This window comes from Mytilus edulis, chromosome 12, assembly GCF_963676685.1.
Source record: "Mytilus edulis chromosome 12, xbMytEdul2.2, whole genome shotgun sequence".
NCBI lineage: Eukaryota > Metazoa > Mollusca > Bivalvia > Mytilida > Mytilidae > Mytilus > Mytilus edulis.
Genome location: NC_092355.1, coordinates 48583571 through 48609358, shown reverse-complemented (window position 1 = coordinate 48609358; position 25788 = coordinate 48583571). Strand labels below are relative to the sequence as shown.

Genomic DNA, 25788 nt, shown 5'->3' with positions numbered 1-25788 from the left:
TGTATCTGGAGTTTGGTAAACCTTAGTTTTGCAGCTATATATGTCGCGGGCAGGATTCCATTATGATTGGGCCATATCATAGTGACTTGATTTTAGTTTATGGCCATCCCCTGTTATATGATGTATATGCATACTTAGTTTGGAAAACCCAGGTTCAACGGTTCAAAAGATATGGACCGGACATAAACCAGACAAGCACGAATCAAACAATGTTTGAAAACTTGACGTCTCAAATGTCAATGTCAATGTCAAAATGAACTGATTTAATTTATGAAGAACCACGTACCATCCCATAATACATCTCTGAACTAAGTGTGTTAAACATCAGTTCTATAGTTCAAAGCAATGCATTTTATATTTGAAATCATTGGTTTTTGGATGAACTGTATACATGTACAGTTACGTGACTCTGTACTTATGTATCACGTCATACTTTGAACCACACTATTATTTTATTTATTATTATTACTTTAACTGCTAAGTCAGTGTTTGTTATATCTATTTTGCGTGACTGTATTTATGCATCCCGTCATACTTTGAACGACAAAATTATTTCATGTCTACCTGTGCGAATTTCAAACGCGCAATTTTACACCAGTACCCATACCCTCCTTCCTTGATGGGTGCATTTTACATAGACAAATATAATCGTATAATATAATCAAAATGAGGATGTTAATTTGATGTATGCCTTTTTGTGCTTCTTCGTTACATTTGTTGTTTTTATAGTGATTAAGATGATAACACAATGTTGACTGCTGTACCCCTATTTTTGACATTTTTACCTATTATGTCTGTTTGTTTTGTTCACGCATCGGTGACTATATAATGGAATTTGATGCGACTGTCATACAAGTGAGAGGTTTAGCTAGCTATAAAACCAGGTTCAATCCACCATTTTCTACATTTGCAAATGCTTGTACCAAGTCAGGAATATGACAGTTCTTGTCCATTCGTTTTTGATGCGTTTTGTTATTTGATTTTGCCATGTGATTATGGATTTCCGAATTGATTTTCCTCTGAGTTCAGTATTTTTGTGATTTTACTTTTTACCTGATTTAATTCGACACTGGCCGCAAACAAGTGGGGACTGACGGACAGACAGACCTAAACTGTGATTCATGTATCCTCTTTAACTTTGCTTGTTGTTGTATCAAACATGTAAGATAGTAATTTCCGATCTTGACACGGTTTGTAGGCTGTTAACAAACAGGAGACTATTGTCACTGTTGATGTGACAAAGATGTCTACTTTTTACTCTCTCTATTGCGTTGTTTTCTCTCCCTATTACTCGTCCTACTTACAAATATTTCATCATATTTTTGTTTATTTTGCATGGCACAACATCAATTATAGTAAATATTAACACATTTAAGGTCAAATATTTGTTATTATACATCGTTTTTGTAGAAAGTACCGTTTTACCTATAGCAGAGTGAAAACGTCAAAATGACGTCAACTATCGCAAAACCATGAACGATATGCAACTAAGAATCAGAGAGACGTTATCATAGTATCGTGTAAAGTAAAATTTGAACGAACTTTATTCTCTTATTCTATTTATACTCTTAAACTAGTATCTTTAAGTAATACATAGTCTTTTGATTGACCGTCCATGAAACAATGTGAAATATTTTGAAGACCTCTACTTGACAGCACGAGACGCGACAATTTTCACTTTTTTGTTCTTACTAAAAAACATATTTCATAAAATGAGTATTAACTCTTAAGAACATGACTGATTTATACCAATATCTGATAAACTGATTAAAGGGCATAATTCACTGTCAGAGACTTACAGTTATAATCAAATGGTATTTACTGTCCCTTTATATTGCAAAATTTAACAAGTTAAAATTATATAAACTGCATTTTCGCTTACGTCGACGATCTACTTGATCATATATTAGTGTTTTATGGTGGGGGTTACCTTATTGTCTTAAACATTGAAGCTATTCCGTTTCAGTCTTAATCTTACTTTTAATCCTCCCAAATGAAGAATATATGATCTAAACTGTAAGCAAATACGATTAGAAAGGGAAAGATGTGTCTAAAATAAACAAAAAGGCAAAGAACTTATAGAAAACTAAAGAAAATATTTCAAAGAAACTAACGATTGACCAAAACAAACTCCACTAAAGACCAGGTGAACACAGGTGTTTTCAAAGAGTCAATACTTCCTGTTCTACTTGTGCCATCCTTCATAGTCAAAAGTTTCTACAAAAGCGAGTTTCCCCATAACACATGATTTATTGTTTTATTACTACAATATGATATCCAGTCTTAATATTTTCACTGATATTTATAAGCACTTATTTGCTTGATAAGTGGCTTTCAGAGTTTATAAATATGTCGAATATAGTACAAATGTTTAAAGGGTAAAGGTATGAGATCAATAACAAAAGATTACTTAGTAATACTAGTAACAAATACAAAGGAGAACACAACTATGTGTTAAAACGTATTAATTGTGTATGGAAGACTCTGGCAACCACTTGAAATCATGTTAATGATCTGCTAAATCCATTCTGCCTTTGTTCAGATTTTACCTATAGAGAAGTGAAGTGTCAGATAATAAACACACCCTTGCCGACCATCGATTAGGGGTTTTCTCATTGTTGGAGCCGTATGGACACTTATAATTGCTTAATTCTACTTAATTCGAACTTTGGTGGATAGTTGTGTCATACCATATGTCCTTATTTTTATACTTATATGCCAATGTAGCCCTAAACGATATAACCCTGTTTGAATTTTGAATTCATTCTTGTTTGATTATGAATGCTTAATATCGTCTAGTATGTCCTTTTACGCAATTGTGAATGATTAAAAACAGTTGATACTAAAACAAAAAGATACCAATTTAACATTAATTAAACTTAAATGTATTGTGAGAGCCATGACCAATTGAGAGTTTACAGAAAACAAACAGAGAACATGTAAAGTATGTTATCACAGAAACACGTTTAATCTTCAAAATAAAAAGAACGGTCTTGAGCTGAAGTAGAATAACACATATCAATTGTAGATTTGTTTTAATCAGATTTGATATGCTTAAAAGAGGGAGGAAAGATACCAAAGGGACAGTCAAACTCATAAATCGAAAATAAACGGACAACGCCATGGCTAAAAATGAAAAAGACAAACTGACAAACAATAGTACACATGACACAATATAGAAAACTAAAGAATAAACAACACGAACCCAACCAAAATCTAGGGTTAATATCGGGTGCTCCGGAAGCAGATCCTGCTCCACATGTGGCATCAATCGTGTTGCATTTGTGATAACAAATCCAGTACATAGTCTAATTCGGTAGGTCACATTCATGAAAGGGAAGGGGATTGTAGTTACGACGTTAGGAACATATCCAATATCATTTGTGAAACGGTTATTCCATAACGGTCAACCAACTCGTGATGGCGTCCGTAAAATTTACGAAGGGATGATTTCAACTTCACCATTTGGAACTCTTGGTTTTATAGCTCCCTTGTGAGCATCAACCCTCTATCACAAAAATTATGATAGGAAATGCAAGCACGGGAATATCGTATCAATTGGGAGATATATACCCCGTATGCAGGTGCTGCTGGAATGTTGCTACTTAGGAATGGAAAGTTCACAATTGGAAAGCTGAAATCATCTCTTTTGTCATTAAGTTTTTTTCAACCGACCCTCATTGTCAATTTCTAGATGTAAGTCAAGATATGAGGCTGACTTAATTGTATCTGTAGTATCCTATATCTCTAGTTCGATGGGATAGATGCGTTCCACATAGTCACCAAATTTTGAATTATTTTGTGAAAGAACATCATCTATATAGCGGAAAGTAGAGTTAAAGGATATCGCTAACTTTTTATCTTTCATCTAAAGAAGTTTCTGCATGAAGTCAGCCTCAAAGTATTTAAGAAACAAGTCGGCAAGTAGAGGTGCACAATTTGTTCCCATAGGAATGACGACAGTCTGTTGAAAAACACGTTCTCCGAACGTAACAAATATGTTGTCAATCAAGAAATCAAACATCTTGATAATATCAGTTTCAGAGAATTTTTGGTTTAATTCAGAGTGATCCTTAAGCTAGTACCTAATTTCTTCTTTACTACATAGTACTTTTCCTTGTCATTTTAACATTTGAGAATCACTGATAAATCTGATGTAGACGAAACACGCGTTTGGATAATAAGATAGTTTTACGCCTGTAGTGCCGTCAAATAGTGTACCCTTCTTTTTTTCCATAATTTTATTACATATAGTTGAATAACTAATTTTTCCGAAATTATCTTTGTCATAGTTTTTAAGAAAAATGTTGCCAATGTTGTAATTTTGGAAAATCTAGAAAGAATAATATCCGAAAAATTTACTATGGCAAAAATCTCAAATACAAGGGAACAAAACTTTTCTTTCTTATCTGCTTTTAAGTACCGTTATCCATATACTTTCAATTTATAACAGTATTTTTGTTAAACAAAATCCTATTGTCTTAATGCAAAGCAGCAAACATCCGTAACTGTTGAAACATGTTGAAAATGTAAGTAAGCTGGCCTTTTACAGCTGACTATGTGGATTGGTACGGGCTTTGCTCATTGATGAATGCCGTACAATGAACTGAAGTTTCTGTGTCATTTGGTCTCTTATTAAGAGTTGTCTGATTAACCACATACAACATCCTCTTTATTATATTTATCAACGCTATTTTGAACATGAAGTTGCTTTTTTCTGTACAGAATAATACATCATTGCGCTACATTGTGTCATTTTGGTGTTTTAAATAATGTTGCTTAATGAAATCTTCTCTGAAGTATAGCCACTGATATAAGTGAATACGACGACATGATTTCAAATCAACAGGTTATGTACGTTCAACTTTTCACGTTACTGCTAGCTTTTTAAAACGTTAAGCTTCTGGTTCTTATTGTGCGTTCTTTAAACGCTTTGTATACTTCCCCGCTGTAAAATACGAATAAATTGTTTATCAACTGAGCAGCAAGGTCTTGATTTCTCTGGACAGTTCCTACGTTCCTGTTCATATTGTCTTAAAACAATAAGGTCAATCGATCGTTGTTAAGAGCGTCATTGGACGATAAGACATATACATCAGGGTTGCGTTCGTTCAAAATCGTAGCGGCTACACATGGCTTTGTAGGTTTATGACTATTGAACGCGTATCTAGCCTAGCTGCTACATAGATATCGATAGCCGCTACGATATTGAACACTACCCGGTTGTCCCTTTATGTCGAAATTTTTCTCATCGCTATCCATCGAGTTAATTTAAGCAAAATAGGTCAGTCTCTTGTTTAGTCAATATTATTTCAACTTCCAATGAGTAATGGCTTCACCACTTTTTTTGTCTTCCATTCCTTTGGTTATCTTTCATAATATATAAAGTGAAACGAAAGATACAAACAGAGATAAATACGCAGATGCATGCTGAAAACAATACGGTAATGAAAACCCGATTAAATAACAAAAAAGGTATACAAAGCACAATATAGACCCCTTGAGACTGAGCAACTCCAATCCCACTACCACTTATATTGAGAAGATGCTCTTTCATTAATTGTTGTTGGTTCACTGATTGCTTCTTAAAGAAGAGATGCGTTCTTCAAAATTTATCGTATGTGTTTGTCGTAATTCCAAGTCATGAACCTTGTTTGAATTTGTTTTGTCATATTTCATATATTTTTGTTTTTGGTACTTTGACAATTTGGTTTTATCTGCAATTCTCTAATCTATTTAAACGCTTTGCATTTTATGCTAGAACATTCATGTTTATATTTTTTTTTTTATTGTTGAAGACCGTACTTAGCACTTCTCGATGTCTTTTTATTTCAGTCGGTGATTTGCTGTATCATTAAAGTTAAATTTTGTCCATGGTAAGACCAGGTTCAAGTTATATTAAATCATACAGTTAATACAACATATTCAAACTGCAGATAATGAATATAGATATAAAGCAAGTCTGATTGTTTTAAGTTTGATAACCATATATTTGTGTTGAAATAATGTATCGTTGAACTTTAGAAAAATCATGGTGACTGGTAACCGGATTTTGGATTATAACGAGTTCATCAAGTCTTTGTTTTCCTCCAGAAGATTACAACAAAATGAAAATAACGATGATTTAAATCTATTGTTTTATTGATAAAGCTATGGTAAAGTCATTATTGATTAGAAGTGGTATGCAAAGCTTAAATATTTTAGAAAAGCACTACAGCATTTTATTATAAATAAAACTAAATGAATCTTGGTTACAAAAAAAGAGTGTACGTTAGAAAGAAGTGTGTTTACAGCATCAGTTTCAGCAAGGTGTCGGTTGCTACAATCAAAAATAGGTATTGTCCCATGAGGACATTAATTCAGACGAAATCCTGCGAAACTGGAATCAAAATCTATGGTGCATACAGTTCCCTGGTAACCATGGTTTTTGGTCCATACTTTGTCTCCTTCCTTCAGATAGATTGTAAGGAACGTGCTATCTCCATCATGTACTTTATCACTAGATTGGGCGAAAGCGGTTGCTAACCTTTCACCACCATCCTTTATGATGTCAATCCAGCATACTTTTCCTTGATTAGATCTAATATTCAGCATGAACACATACATGCCACAGGATGGTGCAGTAAACTCGCCTGTGCTTGGGTCGAAGCTACCAGTGTTATCAAACATTTGTGTATCAAACTTAACGGTATCACCAACAGCAATTTCATCTGTATCGTCGTAAATTTTATAAGTGAAGGCTACACTTGATGGTGCTGAAAAATAAAAATTGGATTGTAAGTTTGAGATTTCCTATCATGTTTGGTTTTCAGAGTTCTTGATCGAGAAAAAACAAGAAAAGCGATTCTTAAGCAAAAAGTGTTTTAATGAAAAATAACAATAAGATCTATTTTACTCATTTCATCTAAATATATATTTTTGGAACAATGCCAATAGCTCATGAGATGCATTTCTTTAAATTAGTTTGAATTGATACAGCTGTGTTTCATTTCATACACACAGTTTTAAAACAATAGTCGTCGAAAGCAAGAAAGGTTGGATGGGTTTAAAGTAAAATGATACGAACAAGAATAGATACAATAAGTAAAATGATAAGAACAAGAATAAAGACAATAAATAAATGATAAACTCATTGTATCTAATCTTGTTCTGTTTATATTTCACTGTATCTTACTACATTAACGTCTCTTTCAAATAACTTTCCAATCTTTGTCATATTTGGTTTAGAATTGTATAATGTTGTCTTTGTATATTCCTTCAACGATATGTGAAGATGTTTTTGAACATGGAACAATATTGATCTACTAGTGAATTATGAAATAACATTACATCAAATAGGATTCCTCCAAATTTGACTTGTCTCGTATCAAACTAGTCTTGAACAATAGCTGTATTTCGTTTCTGACTACATGACTATCCTTAACCTCAACTTCAAGTAATATCAAGAATGGAAACAAGGAATGTATCAAAGAAACAATAACCCAACCAAGGAGCAGAAACCGTCTCAGGCCTACAATGGGTCTTTAATACAGCGAGAAACAACGCGCATGGAGTCTGGATTCAGCTGGCACCTAAACATAATTTTGTATTTGTTCAGCGAAGATGGACGTCATACTAAACTCCAAAATATATAAATATACCAGAATTAAATAAAACATAAAAGACTTAGACAAGCCAGAGGTTACTGACTTCGGTTTGGCGCAAAAATGTGGCTTGGTTTATCATGTTGTGTGAGATGTCAACCACTATACATCTAGCCAAAGTAAAATAAACAAATGAACAGAAATAACCACAGAAGAAAACAGCTTAAAAAAGTCCGAGTCCGATTTTAAAAGGATCATTTATCAAAGTTGTACATGCTATCAGAAATATTCAATGAATGTTTGGCATTCTATGTGTGAATTCTGAATTTACCAGACTCAATAAAAAATACACTAAAATATTGTCACATCAATTTGTTTTACTTACGGGTATTTGTGTTTGATCTTTTAACCGAATTTATTTGTGCTCTGGATTCATAGCTTCTTTCTTTCATCCATTCTAGTGTTGTAAAAAAAACAATATAAAATTAATAAAAAATAATTAGATGTCACATGTCTCCATCTCTTATATTTATAAAAATCATAATGATTCTCATTCTGGTGTAATATGAAATTACGAAAGCAGCAAATACTCAAATAACAACGTTATCGTAGAAGTAATCTTGTCAAAGCATGCTCGCCTCGAGTACAATCGAGTACAATCGATCCAAAGAATTACTCGTAGGTATTTGCTGCTTCTCAGCAATGCTCGAGGAATTACGGACTAAGATTAAGGAAAGGTCGACTCAGAGTCAGAATACTTTGACCGGGTAAAGTAACATGTTTTCCCGTGAAATGTGACCTTGTGAAGAAGCACATTAAAAATCTGGCTTAGCTGGTTGATCATCATCATTGATATCGTTCTTTTAAATTGAACTATAAAAAAGACTTAAACTGATTTTGTTTTTATTTCAACGAGTTTTGCTGCTGTACAAATTTCATAAAACCAGTTATCTTTTATGTGTTAATTTTATTACCTTTCAAAATTAACGAAAAAAAGGTACATCACATTTGAAAGACAAGGAGAGCAGGGATGGGCACGATAACTGATAAATGTAATCGATTATTAATCGATTACCTGAGGGATTTTTGTGTAATCGATTAATAATTGATTACTCAAATTTAAGTATGTAATCGATTACAATCGATTATTTTATCAAAAGTAATTACATTACTTTTCGATTACTGTCAATTACATACTTCAACATTTCAACAAAAAATAATATGAGTAAAACACAATTATATTGCTCAACATTTGTATAGTGGAAATTAAGGTCTTTACCAAATGCATCATTCAAAGCATTATTTCTCAATTATAAGTTAATAGCTGTTTTTTAGATCAAATCTCTTGATGAAGATTAGAAATATTTAAAAAAAAATCTTGAAATTTTAACTTTCAACATAAATGAAACATGTCATCGCATTGCAATAATCACTTATTCATAACTAATTGTTTTTCAAAAAATTAGCTTTCTTACTTACTTAGGTTAGCTTTTTTGTTTTTACTCTTTAAAAAAAAATATTTAAGCATAGTTAATTATAATGTTTAAGGAAATATAAAAAAAAGTAGAATAATTAGTTCAGCTAATTTTTAAGATCAAAATTTATTTTTATGACATGCATGATTTAAACCTTTTTTTTGGATAACCACCCTAATTACAGATTATTTAACTGCCACTGGAGTACAGTTTATAACCTGGGGCTAAATGTTGTAAATTTCCTTTTTAATTAAACATAAGATAATTGAAATAAAAACAAAGTATCTTTGTTATTGATTAGAAGACTTTGATCATCTCATTAGTAAAGGCAAGAATGTTGTTAAGATTTGTTAAGTTCTTCAATCAAATTATATATATACAAAATATATTTATAGTGTCAAAGGGATACCTGTATCTATTTCTAAAAAGAATTGCTATGCATTGTCATTGTTTCATTGTTAAAAGGATTTTGTGTTCTCTTTTAATTTAATTTATATACATGTATATCATAACATTTAAAAATTTAACTGTTTATCTATTCTAAGCTTTAATTTCAACTCTGATTGAAAATGATGTTTTCAGGAAATTTAATACAAATAAGCTTACTGATTTTAAAAAAATGTAGTATAGAACTTAACGAAAGACAGACACATTTCTTATTTAAAATCTATTTTATTATTTCAAATCTATTTTCTTGTTTTAATATTAAAGCTCTTGAATTATTGACAAGCACATACATTCATTTGCTTCAAAAGCTAGATATAAAGGTAGGGGATCTGGTTGCTCATAATGCAGCTTGAGACAATAGAAAGAAATAAGGCAGTTGCTTAACTCTCAAATATTGTTGATGCATGATATCTTATCTGTACTACAAAGTGATAACATACATATTTTCCTCTGAAATAGGTAAATTTTCATCAAACTATTTTACTAAAGTAATCGAAATGTAATCGAAAAGTAACCGATGATTACATCCAAATGTTTGCTGTAATCGATTACATTACGATAACATGTAATCGAAAATGTCTTCGATTACAGATTGCTGTCGATTACTTGAAAAAATGTAATCAATTACAATCGATTACGATTACAGATTACGATTACCACATCCCTGATGGAGAGTCTTCAATTTCGTTATCAGCAACCTTACACATGTTGCGTATTAATATCCATTATTAAAAGTTTAGGTGTCAGCATAAAAGTTATTGCCTGATTGGAATATGATACATTTTCTTCTTATGAATCTAATGATATCTTGGATTAATTTTTAATTTATTTATTTTTTTTATCTTTGGACGATTTTCAGTACTATACGTAACAAATTCAAATCGTATTGTATGACAAGACGAAAGGGCGGAGATGATATATTACATGAAGTCACAAACTTTGAAATGTACAAATACCAATAAACAAACGAAAAGAAAGCTTACCTTCATCCTTTTGTATAGCATTTCGGGTTTTCGGCCGCTGGATTTTCCTATTTGCTTCCAGCATTCCTGAAAAGTAAACCATCAAAACAATGTTATCTTAACATGGCGATTTCAACAAAAAATCAACGGATTCTACTCTGTTTGTCAATGTAAAGAAAATTGAGTTCAAACGATAAGGAAAACTTGATGGCAAAAAAGAATTTTTATGCATATTATTGACAGATTACATGTAAAATTAACATTGACGAACATCTTCTATTTCAAATCAATTTTACAAAATTTAAAGCGACATTTTCTGTTTGTAAGGAGTGAGCCTTAAAATCATCCAAAAAAACTCAAGTAAATGTGTCAATGATTACCAATATCAAATGTTCTTGTCTTTTCAATATAATGTTGATTCATTATTTATTTTTTCAATTCTTGCCTAAAAGAGAGGCGAACGGTACAAAACGGTCATCAACATAGTAAGTCTAAAATAAACTGACAACCTTATGGCGACATTGTTTAAAAACAAAACAGCAGATAACCAACACAATATACATTATAGGAAACAAAAGACTGAACAACAAGATCACCAACACAGACTGAAGGAAATCTCATGTATTCGAGAAGGGTAAGCAGATCCTGCTCCACATGTGTCACCCATCGTGTTGCTTATGTAAGTACATTAAATAACTTACCCTCAAAAACAATAACAATCACAACAATCACAATCTGCATTTTGGTTCGAATCATGTTGATTTGTAGGTTATGCTGTAAGATAAAAATAAAACGTTTTAAATGTATGGTATATTTAGTTATTTGTGTCGCTTAAACTTTCGATTTCGACTATTAGATAATTTCGTTCTCATATATCTCCCTAATATTTGCTTCGTTACTGTGTAACTTATTCAGTACAAATTAATCAATGTTCAATTTCATGTTAATGTTAATGCGATATTCAAATTTAGGAAACCTTTATATTTTTTTAACCAATGTTTAAATTATTTTCGAAAAATAGAAACGATCAGTTGTGTTTATGTTTTGTGTAAACCAAATTCGAAAATGTTTTATCGAAATGCTGAAATTCAGTTTCGATTATTTTTTTGTCAGAAAAAAATTACTCTAGCTAAGGTTTTGATATTTTAATCATACGTGAATTAAAATGTTTTAAACGCGACTACCTGTTCAAGTTTATAAGTAAGTGATACATACGTTTGTTTCAGATGATGACAAGCTGTAGGCTCCTTCTCTGTGAATGTAAGCTGCATGTTTAAGTTGGATATTTTATACTAGTTCTATGACCAATAGAAAACAAGCAAAACATAATTCAACCTTCAACCGTTAATGGACTGATTGATGTACAGATGAAAGAGAAAAATAGTCACATAAAATGGAGTTTAAACGAACTCTTAAATTTATTTTAAAACCAGTTATATTGTGAATTTGTATATAGTCAAGGATATCTCATAGTTTTTGAATTATACGTCGTATATTTACACTTTTAGAATAAACCATATATCATAAGTCTATCACATCAATTCAAGAAGGAACAACAGATTGCCCTATCAATTTACACAAACCATATGCAGCATAATAAGTGAATTATCAATTGATGATATATCATGGGAAATAAAATGTACTTTTTGAATTTGTAGTAACACTAAGCATGACATATAAATTGTTCCTTCAAAGCAAAAATATTTTTGATCTTTCGCATGTTAATTCCATCACGATGAATGTTTTGTCACAGAAATCTGAACAAATGAATACAACGTACAAAGATATTGTTTATATTTTATTCAGCAACACATCTGATGACTAGCCTCGTTTGAATTAAAAACCTAAACTTAAAAAGGAGCTCTGTAACATCAGCGGTACATTACGGTAATGGAAATAACTCTTTACAATTTGGTTCTGACCAAACCGTTAATTTGTATAAACCTTAGAATGACTGTTCACATCGTTAAAAGATTTGAACTTCAATAATTTACAAAATTTTTATTTTGTTTTTTTACCAAAAGAGAAATAAAACGAAAAGATACACTCATCACACGTAAATTTAATAGTAAAATTTGTAATCAAAAAGTTTACTGTGGTAAATTGCTTTCATTTAGAGAGAGAGACAAACGACACCAAAGAGAGGTTAAATAAGTTGACAAAAACTCGCAATTTCATGGCAAACACCAATACGATAAAAAGACAACTAACAGTACAAATACGCAACATACACAACTGAAGACTAATCTACAAGAACACTTCTCGAAACCAGAGGTGATTGTTGGGCATCTAAAAAAGTAAACATATCCGATCCTGCTCCACATATGGCACCCGTCGTGATTGGCATGTAAGTGCAAATCTGTTGATAATTCCAACTCGGTTAGTCGCCACCGAGAAAAAGTAGACGGAATATTGATTACGACAATTTGAAAATATATGTCATCATTTATGAAATAGGCATTCCATTATAGCCAACAAATTTGTGATTACATAAGTAAAGTTTTTGAAGGGATTATTTCAAATTCACCAATTAGAGATAAGGATTTAATAGATTTTGAAATATCATTTTAAACGGGATATATCTACGCCGTATGCAGGTGTTGCTGTGAAGATGCTACATAAATTAGGCATAGAAAGACGAAGGATACCTAACAAAAAAAGATGACAATTAAAAGCCCTTTCTAAAAAGGTTAAAGAAAATAGACAAACAAAAGTAAACAACATAAAAAACTTAAGACCCTAGGTGCTCTGGAAGGGTAAAGAGACCCTGCTTCTCATATGGCACCAGTTGTGTTGTGCCCATGATAGAACACACCCTTATAATTGAAGCTAAGATGGTTTCGAATGTTATAAAAGAGGGACGAAAGATACCAAAGGGACAGGTTTGCTTTCAATCGACTGTCATTGTCAATTTCTAGATTCAAGTCAAGATATGAAGTAGACCTAATTGTAAATGGTGTCCCCTTTATTTCACCGATTCAAAATAGTTACCAAAACCAAACTTTGAATCATTTATTGAGAGAACATCATATACAGGTGTATAGAAAAGCGTGAAGTTAAGGAATTAGGCTGGCTTCCTTCATAAATAGGTCGTGTATAAAGTACACAAATGTAAGCCTTATATTAATAAAGTCGGCTAAACGATCAGTGATAGTTCCCATGGGGATGACGATTATGTGTAGAACGACATCACGACCAGATCTATAATTGTATCTTTAACTTTAAAATGGAGAATACTTGTGTATATGGTAGAAAAGTCAAAAAAATGAAAATGACACGTTTAAATATTTCTTGCGTCCGAATCGCTTTTCTGGATTTACCTTCATCAGGAACGCTCAAAGCCAAACCTTTGAAATCCGAAGATGTATAAGTACCGAAACCGTTGAAGAACTGTATGTCAAAAATATCTAAAATAAATAGCCAAATTCATCTAAAGCCAGTTTTGACTGAGGGAGTTGAAACCTTAGTTTCTTAATAATTTCAAAATTTATAAACGGACAATTTTAGCAAAGTTTGTTAAATTATATCAGTACCAAAGTACTGACTACTGAGCTGATGATACCCTCGGGGACTGATAGTCCATCATCAGAGGTATCGACCCAGTGATGTAAAACATTACTGTTGAAATACTTTTGCACGAGGAAACAGACTTATAGATCTTTTAACGTATCCACATCATATGTGCTACATCCCTAGAGTATGTAATTTCACTTTAACTGTGAAGCACGATTTTAGCTAGCTTTACATCCAAGTTTAAACAATCATTATTTTATTTTTCGGAAATTGTCTGCACCATCTCAGGATAAGGCAGTTGTTTTCCATTTGTTCTGTTGATAGTTGATGTTTGTTATTATTGTTTTTTTGTGATCTTCCCAATATTAATTTTAAAAATTTTAAAAGTTGGTATTTTTGTTTCAGTTATTTGATTGCTGAAAAAAATTACTCAAAAATTAAGAAACAATGCTGCGCACTTGGAAGACACAGCAATATAACGTTATTTGTATTTGTATTTTGTATACTGATCGTAATCGCAAGCATCCTTGACTTTTTTCTTATTTTTTCTTATTTTGTCAATATGTTCATTTTTATAAACATCTGTACAATAAAGTGTTGATATCACTTACAGGTCATTTTAAAGTGAAATTAGCTTAGATTAGTAGATAATTCAAATGATAGGGAGTCGGAGAGAGCTACCTGACATCTACAGTAATTGAAAATGGTTAACAAATACCATATAATTTTCAATTATGTACTTTATCTAAAACATGAAAATATTCTACCAGGTACTTACATAAACGTCTAAACAAGAAATTTGAATTAAAATGAATAGATGTATGCCAATCTAAAAGTAGAACAAATTCAAAAATAAAACGTAAATTATTTCAATAACATCATATAGGCCAAGGCGCGTCTGGCGTATAAGATTATTAAGATATTTAGACTTGAATGAAAAAATGTATGCTAATCTATTTTAAAAGCAAATGCATATGAAAAATAAACTTTTGAATAATTTCAAAAACACATCTTTTCATATATATATATATATTGCGTAAAACAAAGATTTGCATAACAGAAATTGAGCCTTGAACTATAATATAATTCAAGGCTCATTTATTGTCATGCAAATCTATGTTTTCGTTATACATGTTATATGTAAAACAAGATACTACACAATTATCACCACAAATCTGAATGTGAACTTAAAATATCAAATAACATTGTAAAATACAAGGCGTTAGCATTAACATCTACAAGTCTAGCCAGTCTTTAAAATTGACTGAAGTTAATCCAGACAAGCGGTTCGAACGCTCGCATGTAGCCTTAATCTTTCAAATTATCTACTGTTCTACTGCATTGCAAGTGATATTCAACGATTAAAAGGAAAACTTTTTTTTAATTATTCTTAAAGCTTGAATTAAGAATAAATAAAAAAAGCAGTAACAACTTTAACAAAATGCACTATACTAGAAAAATAATTTTAAAACTAAAAAAATAGATCATCATTTTAAAATGCATTAATGAGTTGCTAAAATGTGAAAAAATAGAAATATTTCTAAATTTTCATCTTTAAATTGGAAACCATTGAACGCATATTGTATTTTGTTACACTTTCTAGTATAGTATACGATTTACCAATGTAAGTTGGTATCAGGAAACATACATAAAAAGATTAAATTGATTTTTTATAAAGAAATGAAAAAATAAAAGATTTTATATATGATGTATTTCTAAGTGAGGGAAATACACAAGTAAAACACTCAAGTAAATCTTCAATTGAATATCAATTATTGTCAATTACCACAAAAACATGCAACATTTTCCTCATAATCTGTTGATCAAATTCTGACAAACTACGCTTTGTGCACAGCCAAACGTCAATTACTTCAGGTGTACAGCTAGTCATATACATTTGCTACCACTAGAGTTAATATAATGGCATTTGTATGTATGAGAAGTTATTGTGTCAAGGGTTGATATAAATGTCAATAAGGCATCAGGAAAATGAAATAAAAAAAAACATCAGTAAGTTTATAGATTAAAACTAACAGATGAATTAAATAATAGAAATAAGGCGGTGTTTTTATCTTTTTACATTTTGTGAAAAGGGGTATCTAGCGAATAAAGATGAACTGAAATGTATTTTGTTCCTTGTAATAAACATTCCAAGGAATTTTTTTCATTAAATGTGGCATATTACAACTGAAACCCTTTCTTAAACTATTCCTATGCTTTTTTAAAACTAGATCTGATGTAACCATACATGTAGTTGTCTTTATGAAGTCAATTTATCATATGCAATAGATATGTGAAAATATTGGACGTCACTAAAGTTGCCTGACTATACTTCAGCACTCTCGTGATTCATTAATATAATATCACATTTTATCAGTCAGTTACGTTCATTTAAAAGATATTGAAATAAATATCCTATCACGTTCTGAAATCAACGTCGAAAGATAGTTTTAAACATGTCACGTGTGTTTTAAGCGGTAATGTGTACATAAGTTCTTATTATTAAAGATCAAATCCAGTTAAAAAACAAAATGTATAAATACTCATATTTCAACACTTAACTTAAGATGTATCGTAAAGATATTTTTGAAACTTTTATGCTATTTTTGTCCATTAAAATTCATCAAAACACTAATGTTACCTTTAGAGGATGTATAAACGTAGATTAGTCAATTTTTATGAACTGAATTGTTTTTGTTAAAAGCTCGCTTGTAGCCTTAATCTTTCAAATTATCAACTGCTCTACTGCATTGCGAGTGATGTCCAACGATTTAAACGAAAACTTTAATTATTCTTAAAGCTTGAATTTAGAATAAATTTTAAAAAAAGCAGTAACAACTTTAACAAAATGCACTATACTAGAAAAATAATTTTAGAACTAAAAAAGTATATCATCATTTCAATTATGTACTTTTATCTAAAACATGAAAGTATTCCACCAGGTACTTACATAAACGTTTAAACAAGAAAATTGAACTCAAATGAAAAAATGTATGCCAATCTAAAAGAAGAACAAAATAAAACGAAAATAAAACGTAAATTATTTCAATAACATCATATAGTCCAAGGCGCGTCTGGCGTGTTAGATTATTAAGATATTGGAACTTAAATGAATAAATGTATGCCAAACTATTTTAAAAGCATATGCAAATGAGAAATAAACGTATGAATTATTTCAATAACATCATATCATCATACATCAAGCGTAAAGCAAAGATTTGCATAACAGAAATTGCCGACCGTGCAAGGGCTGTATAGCCAGTCAAGGTCGTTAAAAACTTCCATTTGTTGCAACAGAAATTGAGCCTTGAACTATAAGATAATTTGAGACTCAACTATTGTCATGCAAATCTATGTTTTTTTTGTTATATGTCAAACAAGGTACTACACGATTATCACCACAAATATGAAAGTGAATATGGAATATCAAATAACATTGTAAAATACAAGGCGTTAGCATTAATAGAATTTAAGTCCTGTACTTAAATTCAGTTATCACGGTGCGCTGTACTATTACATTGGTTGGTTATTAGTGAGTTTAAGAAAACTCAAATTTCATTGGTGGTTAGTGAACCATACAATTTGACGTCACGATCCTTTTTTAATTCGGGTCCAACAGGAGAGGCTGCTTAAATAACTAATCCGAGGAAAATTTTATTCAAAATCCCTCCCTCCTCCCGAAATGTATATTTATTGTAAATACAATGTATTAGAATAAGATACTGTCTGTGTTGTAATTTATAATTTCAGGTGATGTTTCAGTTGTCAATTGTTTGAACACCTATATGTATTTGGCCATTTGGACAGACAGGACCTGTGAAGAAGTCTGTTCGAAGTTATCGAACCTTCCAACAAAGACTTTGAATTTATTAGGCCTGTGATTTGCATAATTCGCTGCATCAAAAAACATTTTGTTTCATTAATAGTATCATTTACTACAGATTTAGATGAACAATGTAAGGGTTTCGTTCCATCACCTGTGTTCCCACGGTGATTTCCAAATTGTTTTAATCCTATCTTCAGTTACCATTATCTGTGGTAGTAATTTATATATATATATATATGACAGTACGGTTGCCAGAATCAGCAATATGCGGGTAACCTCATTTTTCAGTTATATACAACATGTATAAATTATGAGAATGTAATATTAAAGGCTGTGGCCAAATACTGCCAATTTGTTGTTTGGTCTTAATTAGCATCTGGGATAACATCTACAAGTCTAGCCAGTCTTCAAAATTGACTGAAGTTAATCCAGACAAGCGGTTCGAAAGCTCGCATGTAGCCTTAATCTTTCAAATTATCTACTGCTCTACTGCATTGCAAGTGATGTCCAACGATTAAAAGGAAAACTTTTTTTTTTAATTATTCTTAAAGCTTCAATTTAGAATTAATGTAAAAAAGCAGTAACAACTTTAACAAAATGTACTATACTAGAAAAATAATTTTAAAACTAAAAAAATAGATCATCATTTTAAAATGCATTAATGAGTTGCTAAAAATGTGAAAAAATAGAAATATTTCTAAATTTTCATCTTTAAATTGGAAACCATTGAACGCACATTGTATTTTGTTACAGTTCTAGTATAGTATACGATTTACCAATGTAAGTTGGTATCAGAAAACATACATAAAATGATTAAATTGATTTTTTATAAAGAAATGAAAAAATAAAAGATTTTATATATTATGTATTTCTAAGTGAGGGAAATACACATGTAAAACACTCAAGTAACTCTCGAATTGAATATCAATTATTGTCAATGACCACAAAAACATGCAACATTTTCCTCATAATCTGTTGATCAAATTCTGACAAACGGTGTACAGCTAGTCATATACATTTGCTCCTACTAGAGTTAATATATTCGCATTTGTATGTATGAGAAGTTATTTTGTTAAGGGTTGATATAAATGTCAATAAGGCATCAGGAAAATGAAACAGAAAAAAACATCAGTAAGTTAATAGATTAAAATTAACAGATGAATTAAATAAAAGAAATAAGGCGATGTTTTTATCTTTTTACATTTTGTGAAAAGAGGTATCTAGCGAATAAAGATGAACTTGAATGTATTTTGTTCCTTGTATTAAACATTCAAAGGATTTTTTTCATTAAATGTGGCATATTTTAATTAAAAACTTTTATTAAAGAAACCATTCCTATGCGGTTTTCAAACTATATCTGATGTAACCATACATGTAGTTATCTTTATTAAGTCAATTTAACATATGCAATAGATATGTGAAAATATTGGACGCCATTACAGTTGCCTGACTATATTTCGGCACTCTCATGATTCATGAATATAATATCACATTTAAACAGTAAGTTACATTCATTCAAAAGATATTAAAATAAATAAATCAACGTCGGAAATAGTTTCAAACATGTCACGTGTGTTTTTAGAGGTAATGTTAACATAAGTTCTTTTTATCAAAGATCAAATCCAGTTAAAAAGCAAAATGTATAATTACTCATATTTCAACACCTAACTTAAGATGTATCGTAAAGATATTTTTAAAAGTTTTATGCTATTTTGTCCATTAAATTCATCAAAAAACTAATGTTACCTTCAAAGAATAAACAAACGCAGATCAGTCAATATATATTAACTTAATTATTTTTGCAAAATACAGCACTGCTCATTGATATCGTGGAAAGTTCGTTCGGCTACGAAATGACTTTAAGATAACGTTAGATTGACTAGTTTAACAACTTGAATACTTAAATAATTTCTTAAATTTTAATTTCAAATGCATTAACATCAAATGTAGTGAGTCTAGTTGCGCAGACAGACTACGGATTTTCTTCTTTGTATGCATCAATCGCCAAGTAAATCGTAATTTAGACAAAATGTCACAATCAGTTAAATCATAGAGCAGATGACTATACTGGTATCAGGGAAGAATACTTACTCAATTGTGATATCTCTTTTTTGCAAGAATATTATGATATGATATGATAGATTTCAGTGGGTTCTCTTTGTCTTCATACATAAACAGTGACAACATAAACAGTCTGATTGAAATCAAAATAAACTAATAATTCAGAATAAATTAAATGAAAAAAAAAGTTTGAATGAAAATTGAGCAATTATTTCCATATAGGCTTCATAGCTCTTTAACGTTTTATTTTCTTATTTACTCATGGTTTTCATATTTTCGACTTTTAACGCTCTTTGTGACTGTCAATTCAGAAAAGAACTTTGGACGAATAAAAATTTTTAAAGTGCTGTTTTCATATAAGTAATAGCTTCGATTTTAATACATTTTTATTCATAAAAATGATAACCTGATACTCAAAAGCAACAATATTAAAAAGTTATCTCTGTATAAAAGTATAAAGACTCTTTTGTTTACAATTTTAATTTGATGTACGTGCACTGATGACAGTAATGTTTGTCTGGTATTTATCCACATCACATTTGTCGTCCGCAGTACCATTTTTAATTTTACTAATTTCTTCGTTTTTCTTCCCTGAAAAGAATTTTTAGATTCTAAAAAATAATATTCATGAAATAGTTTTAAAAAAAACCAAAAGGCATATTTTTGTCTTTCGACAGACTGAGGTTTAAAGGTCGTCATTTGTGCAATGAGCGATTACTAATTTTAAGTTAAAGCATGTCCATCATTTGACATTTTAACAGCATCTTGTTGATTTGTGACTGAATTTTATTGGAACACGTTTGTTGCGAGTCTTAACCGAACCCGTAATCTTACTGTAAATGTTGAGACGGTTAAACCCGTTGGATTTTTATACACCTGTCCAAAGTCTGTAGCCTGTTTAGTAGTTGTCTTTTGTTGGTGTAGTTCATAAGTGTTTCTTGTTTCTCAATTATCTTTTTTTTTTTGTAGATTAGACAGTTGGTTTTATTCTTTGAATAGTTTTACCCAAGTCATTTTGGGATCCTTTATAGCTTGCGGGCCATGGTATGTAATAAAAAAAATAAGTGCTTTCCTCGTCATAATTGAATGCAAAAATTTAACAAGCTGGGATATATTATTTCGAATATGAAAAAATGTACTATTATGTAATAATTGTCCTTACAATCGACGTTTCGGTTAAATGCTATGTACAAAATACATCGTGGTGTTGATGCAATGGTCTTAGTTTATTACGTACTTCTCGACGGTTTTATATACGTGATTTTTCATTCATTTTCATAACAATAAACTAAATAACTATCATTACCTAATTTTGACATTTCTATTCCTATGTGATTTCCCGCACTATCTCCTTCAATGCATATTCCATTGATCTGTAGAATTAGATAAAGTATTTTTACCTTTATCCTTTTTTTTCCTTTTTCTTTTTTGTGTATTTACATTTAAAAATGTTATTTACATGATATGTATAATGATGTATATTCGCCTTTTTCAGAATCAATAGTCCTCTATATTTTTATTTTTTTACCAACACAATAGAAATCAGATTAAACATTTGCTCGAATGTTCATTATTGGGGACTTTGTTTACCAATCTAAACTTGTTGGTGTTTCCTTTTAATATTACCAAAATCGCTGACTAACAAAAAGTAAAATCACTAAAATATTGAACTTAGAGGAAAATCAATTTGGAAAGTCCATATGGCAAAGTCAAATAACAAAACACATCAAAAACGAATGGGTAAGAACTGTCATATTCCTGACTTGGTACAGGCATTTTCAAATGTAGAAAATGTGGATTAAACCTGGTTTTATAGCGCTAACCCTCTTACTTTGATGACAGTCTCATCAAATTCTTTATATACAATCGTATATAATGATTTTTCATCGGTTGATACTAATAAACAACATGTGATTATTTTACGAAGGTATTTAAATTAAACATATATTAAGTGACACTGTTTGTTGATTAACCCAAATGCGAAATGCACAGTTGTTCATCTTTATGGCATTTATTTTTATAAATATGACTGTTGAAGTTTGACAAGTAATCTTCAAATGAGATCGGATAAAATAAATCAATAGTTTCGTCTAATTCAGCTAATCCATCGTGCAGTTCAGAATGCAAGGAAACTCTCTCGTTTAATAATGATAACACTTGAGCTTTCAAACTTTTTGTTTGTTAAGGTTTGGGGGTTCTTGATTAATGCGAATCCATTGAAGCGCCTCTGTTGCACTGTATTAATCAAGGAATATTCTTGAGACTATTCTATAAGGAGACGGATAAGCAATTGTTGCTTGTTTCCGAATCCTAATTGTGAATGTGTTTATAATTATACTTGTATTTTTCATAATAAAAATATTGTTTACACCAAGGAATATAATTGCTCAGAAGACACGAAAATTCATATAAAAAATGTACATTTTGTTTCAAACCTTCATCTGTCTTTCGTATCACTATGTTAGGTGTGTCTACTTTTGATGTTAATTGCTTTTTTTATCACACTCACGGTGTTACTCGTTGATACCAGTCCATTGACATCATCACTGCGTTCATGTCGCTGTTTCAGGTTTTTTACAAGAATTAGTATTGTTACAACAGCGGCATTGACTGCTACTACGACTTCCAAAGCCATGATTATCATACCTGTAAAATGTGATAAAAAAGAAGGTACTGTGTTTACTGGTTGAGATTTGTTCAAATCAGCTTGTTTCGCTTCATAATTTTGTTTCCGTTTTACATTTGTAAATAAAAATTATATTTTAGATTAATTTTCCATCATAAATATGTAACTCATGTACGACATGTACGAAACAAGATTATTTAAAAAAAATAAACATCAGATTAGACTTAAGCCGGGTTATCTTGCAAACTGAATGCTATGAATATTTCGCAGAAGCCAGAAACAGAAATTGTAGACGCGCAATCGTTCACATTTTTATCAGCAGGTATAATGGTATTTATACATGCATCGGGTCATACATAGTTAGATTTCTCTGTGTCGTTATTCAAACCTTGTTTTTATGCAATTTGAAAGCGGGTTTTAACTTTAAAATACGACGGGGGAAATTTATTAAATTCAGTTTTAAAAACAAAATGATTTTTTAGGCGAGTAGGAATATACCCTTTAAACAGATTTTGTTTTGTTGCCTATGATGGTTCAAAACGGTTGAAATTATAAACAAAAATAATTTGAATAGACTTCGTAAGACGTAAAACAACTAGTCTACGTTTCACTTTCTTTTGAGCATCATATTTAATCAATGATTGCCTAATCCTGTTAGATGATACGGTCTATCTTTATATGGCTTTTTTAAAGTATTTTGATTCGAGCGTCTCTGCTGAATTTCTTAGACAAATCACACGTCTGGCTTACAAACTTTTAATCCTTGAATATATGATAGTTTCATCTTTGTGTTGTCCTCACAGAACTGTCACAATAAAGCGACTTAATATGTTCATTATCGTCAAACAATTTTATTAGCCGAACGGAAGGATTTCAAAGAAAGGATTCCAACACATTATCTCTTAATCCTAATGAAGTACCTGAGTCTTCATTTATGCATTACAATTGAGAATGGAAATGGGGAATGTGTCATAGGGACAACAACCCGACCATAGAGCAGACAACAGACGAAGGCCACCAATGGGTCTATATATAACAAACGTCTTCGGACTACATCTGACCTCCATTTTAAAGATATCATACAAACCAATGATTACCTGTGTTTGATGCATGCGGGTACTGATTTGAGGAGTTAACACCTTGAAAAACAATAATAGGCATTAATGGAACATATTTGCTAACCTTATCTCTTTCTAATTATCGAGAAAAAAAACGATGTAAATCACATAAAACAAAATATGAAATTAAAAATAACAGAACGAAATCTGTAGAAGAAAGTTATTCTAAGTGTTTTAACAAAAAAAAATTAACACTCTTATTCACCAAGTCATGAATATGACAGATGTTTACCATTGGTTTGATGTATTTGAGCTTTTGAATTTTCCATTTGATTAGGGACTTTCCGTTTTGAAATTTTTCTGATAAAGGTAATTTTCTTTTTCACATAATCTAACGTTGCAATCATTACAGTTTCGACCACTTATAAATATAATGTCAGATTTACCCTCAGAAACAATCTCGTATCAAAGTTTAATAGTGATGCAAAAGCACGAGTTGAATGTTCGATACGGTTTTCCATTTATCTGATATCTAGCTCGATATATCATCGTAATCAGTCATATGGTATATTCATATAAATGCAACCGTGTGAGATAGTGTTGAAAAATTCATTTTCATTACTGAGATACATGTTCATGAGTTATAATGTAGTAAAATACCATATATTTGGTTTAGCGACGTGAAAACACCCCTATTTAGGTATTTGAATGCGGCATGACGCAAAAACTACTAAAATCTGTAAAACTCTTCTAAAAGATAGGCCTAAGATACTTAAGGGAGAGTCAAACTCATAGATCGCATTTAAACTGATTACACTATGGCTAAAAAATGAAGAAGACAAACAGACAAATTATATAACACATGACAAAACAGCGAAAACTAAAGACTAACCAACACGAGCCCCACCAAAAACTAATGGTGATCTCAGGTGCTGCGGAAAGTAAGCAGATCTTGATCTACATGTGGCACCGTCGTGTTGCTCATGTTATAACAAAACCAGTAAATTGTCTGATTCGGTAGGTTACATTTATTAAAAAGGAAATGGATTGTAGTTACGACAAAAGTAACATATCCGATATCATCTTTGAAACGGTAATCCATAACGTTGAACTAACTCGCGATAGCGTCCGTAAAATTTACGAAGGGATTATTTCAACTTCACCATTTGGAACTCTTTGTTTAACAGCTTTCCTGTGAGCAGCAAGGAAATCATAATTTTGTCATGACTCAACGATGCAACACTTTGAAAATGTTTTTTATTCTGTCTGTAACCTGGTTTTGTCCTTTGTATTTGAAGTATTTTTATTTAATTAAAATATTCTATTTCTCTATAACTTACCTGAACACAAAGTATGTTCTATATCCTGTAAGCTTGTTCCATCTTCACAGGTGAAACTTGTTGTTATTACCGTGGTGGTTACTCTGGTGATCCATTTATGCAACTCAGACTTGAAACACGAACATTCAAAACAACTGTCACATTTGCTGGATACAAAAAAATAACTAATTGATATATTTTCACCTATCCTAATTTATTTTGAAACACTTAGAGATACCTCTGGAATGACATTAAAAAAATACTATATCTTGTAAAACAAATGAACTTTGGTAACTTATTCCAAACATTGAAATTAAAATATTTCTGATTGTTCATAACATATTTTATATATTCACCACGTTGTTTCGCCAAAAATAATAAACACCATTCTATAGAACACAAGCATGTCAAGCACGTAGTTACAAATATTACCAAATCTGGAGGCAAAAACTACATTGAAAATATGTTTAATTTTCTAAAGAAATATGATTACAAGTTTAAATCGTATTTGAATCAGTGCTTCGAATAATGTACAAATTCTCCTTGTGCATAATGTTTAACAGTACCAAAAAAGGATAAAAGTTCATTATTGTTTTGTAGTTGTCTAACTGAACATGTGAATACTTACATTGTATTAAGCTGTTGATTTGACTGTAAAAACCCTTCGTCTATATCATCAATTGGATTGTGGCTTAAATCTCTGGAAAAAGTAACAAACAAAAAATCCGAACGGAAATTCGATAATCAAATGTCAAAATAAAAAGCTAAAACACATTAACCGAATCGATAACAACTGTCATATAAAAGTATTGACTTTTTTCAGTAAAAAATATTTTTATAAGCATCGTTCACACAATTATTTTGTAGTCGGTTGGACACTACATGTATCAGTCTTATTCTTCTCAAAATTGTTTTGGT

The 25788-nt window shown here is 30.9% G+C and overlaps 2 protein-coding genes across 2 annotated transcripts; both read right to left on the bottom strand.

Annotated features, from left to right (window-relative positions):
* Positions 1-6123: 6123 nt before the first annotated feature.
* On the bottom strand, positions 6124-11809 carry LOC139498682 (complement C1q-like protein 2). The gene is made up of 5 exons (XM_071287203.1): positions 11683-11809; positions 11169-11241; positions 10489-10554; positions 7969-8040; positions 6124-6755 (listed from the first exon to the last, which is right to left on the bottom strand). The coding sequence occupies exons 2-5, from the start codon at positions 11221-11223 to the stop codon at positions 6355-6357; spliced, it is 594 nt and encodes a 197-aa protein (XP_071143304.1). The 5' UTR covers positions 11224-11241; positions 11683-11809; the 3' UTR covers positions 6124-6354.
* An 8484-nt stretch (positions 11810-20293) lies between these two features.
* LOC139497657 (uncharacterized) lies at positions 20294-22502 on the bottom strand. The gene is made up of 3 exons (XM_071285887.1): positions 22377-22502; positions 21174-21240; positions 20294-20458 (listed from the first exon to the last, which is right to left on the bottom strand). Exons 1-3 carry the CDS (start codon positions 22500-22502, stop codon positions 20346-20348), a joined length of 306 nt encoding a protein of 101 aa, XP_071141988.1. The 3' UTR covers positions 20294-20345.
* Positions 22503-25788: the final 3286 nt, after the last annotated feature.

Coding starts and splice junctions, on each gene's coding strand:
- LOC139497657 (XM_071285887.1), bottom strand. CDS start 22,502: ATGGCTTTGGAAGTCGTAGTAGCAGTCAATGCCGCTGTTGTAACAATA. Junction 21,241..22,376: donor TGGTATCAACGAGTAACACC/GTGAGTGTGATA, acceptor CTAATTCTACAG/ATCAATGGAATATGCATTGA. Junction 20,459..21,173: donor AATAGAAATGTCAAAATTAG/GTAATGATAGTT, acceptor AATTCTTTTCAG/GGAAGAAAAACGAAGAAATT.
- LOC139498682 (XM_071287203.1), bottom strand. CDS start 11,223: ATGATTCGAACCAAAATGCAGATTGTGATTGTTGTGATTGTTATTGTT. Junction 8,041..10,488: donor TGCTATACAAAAGGATGAAG/GTAAGCTTTCTT, acceptor TTACAACACTAG/AATGGATGAAAGAAAGAAGC. Junction 6,756..7,968: donor AAGATCAAACACAAATACCC/GTAAGTAAAACA, acceptor TTTATTTTTCAG/CACCATCAAGTGTAGCCTTC.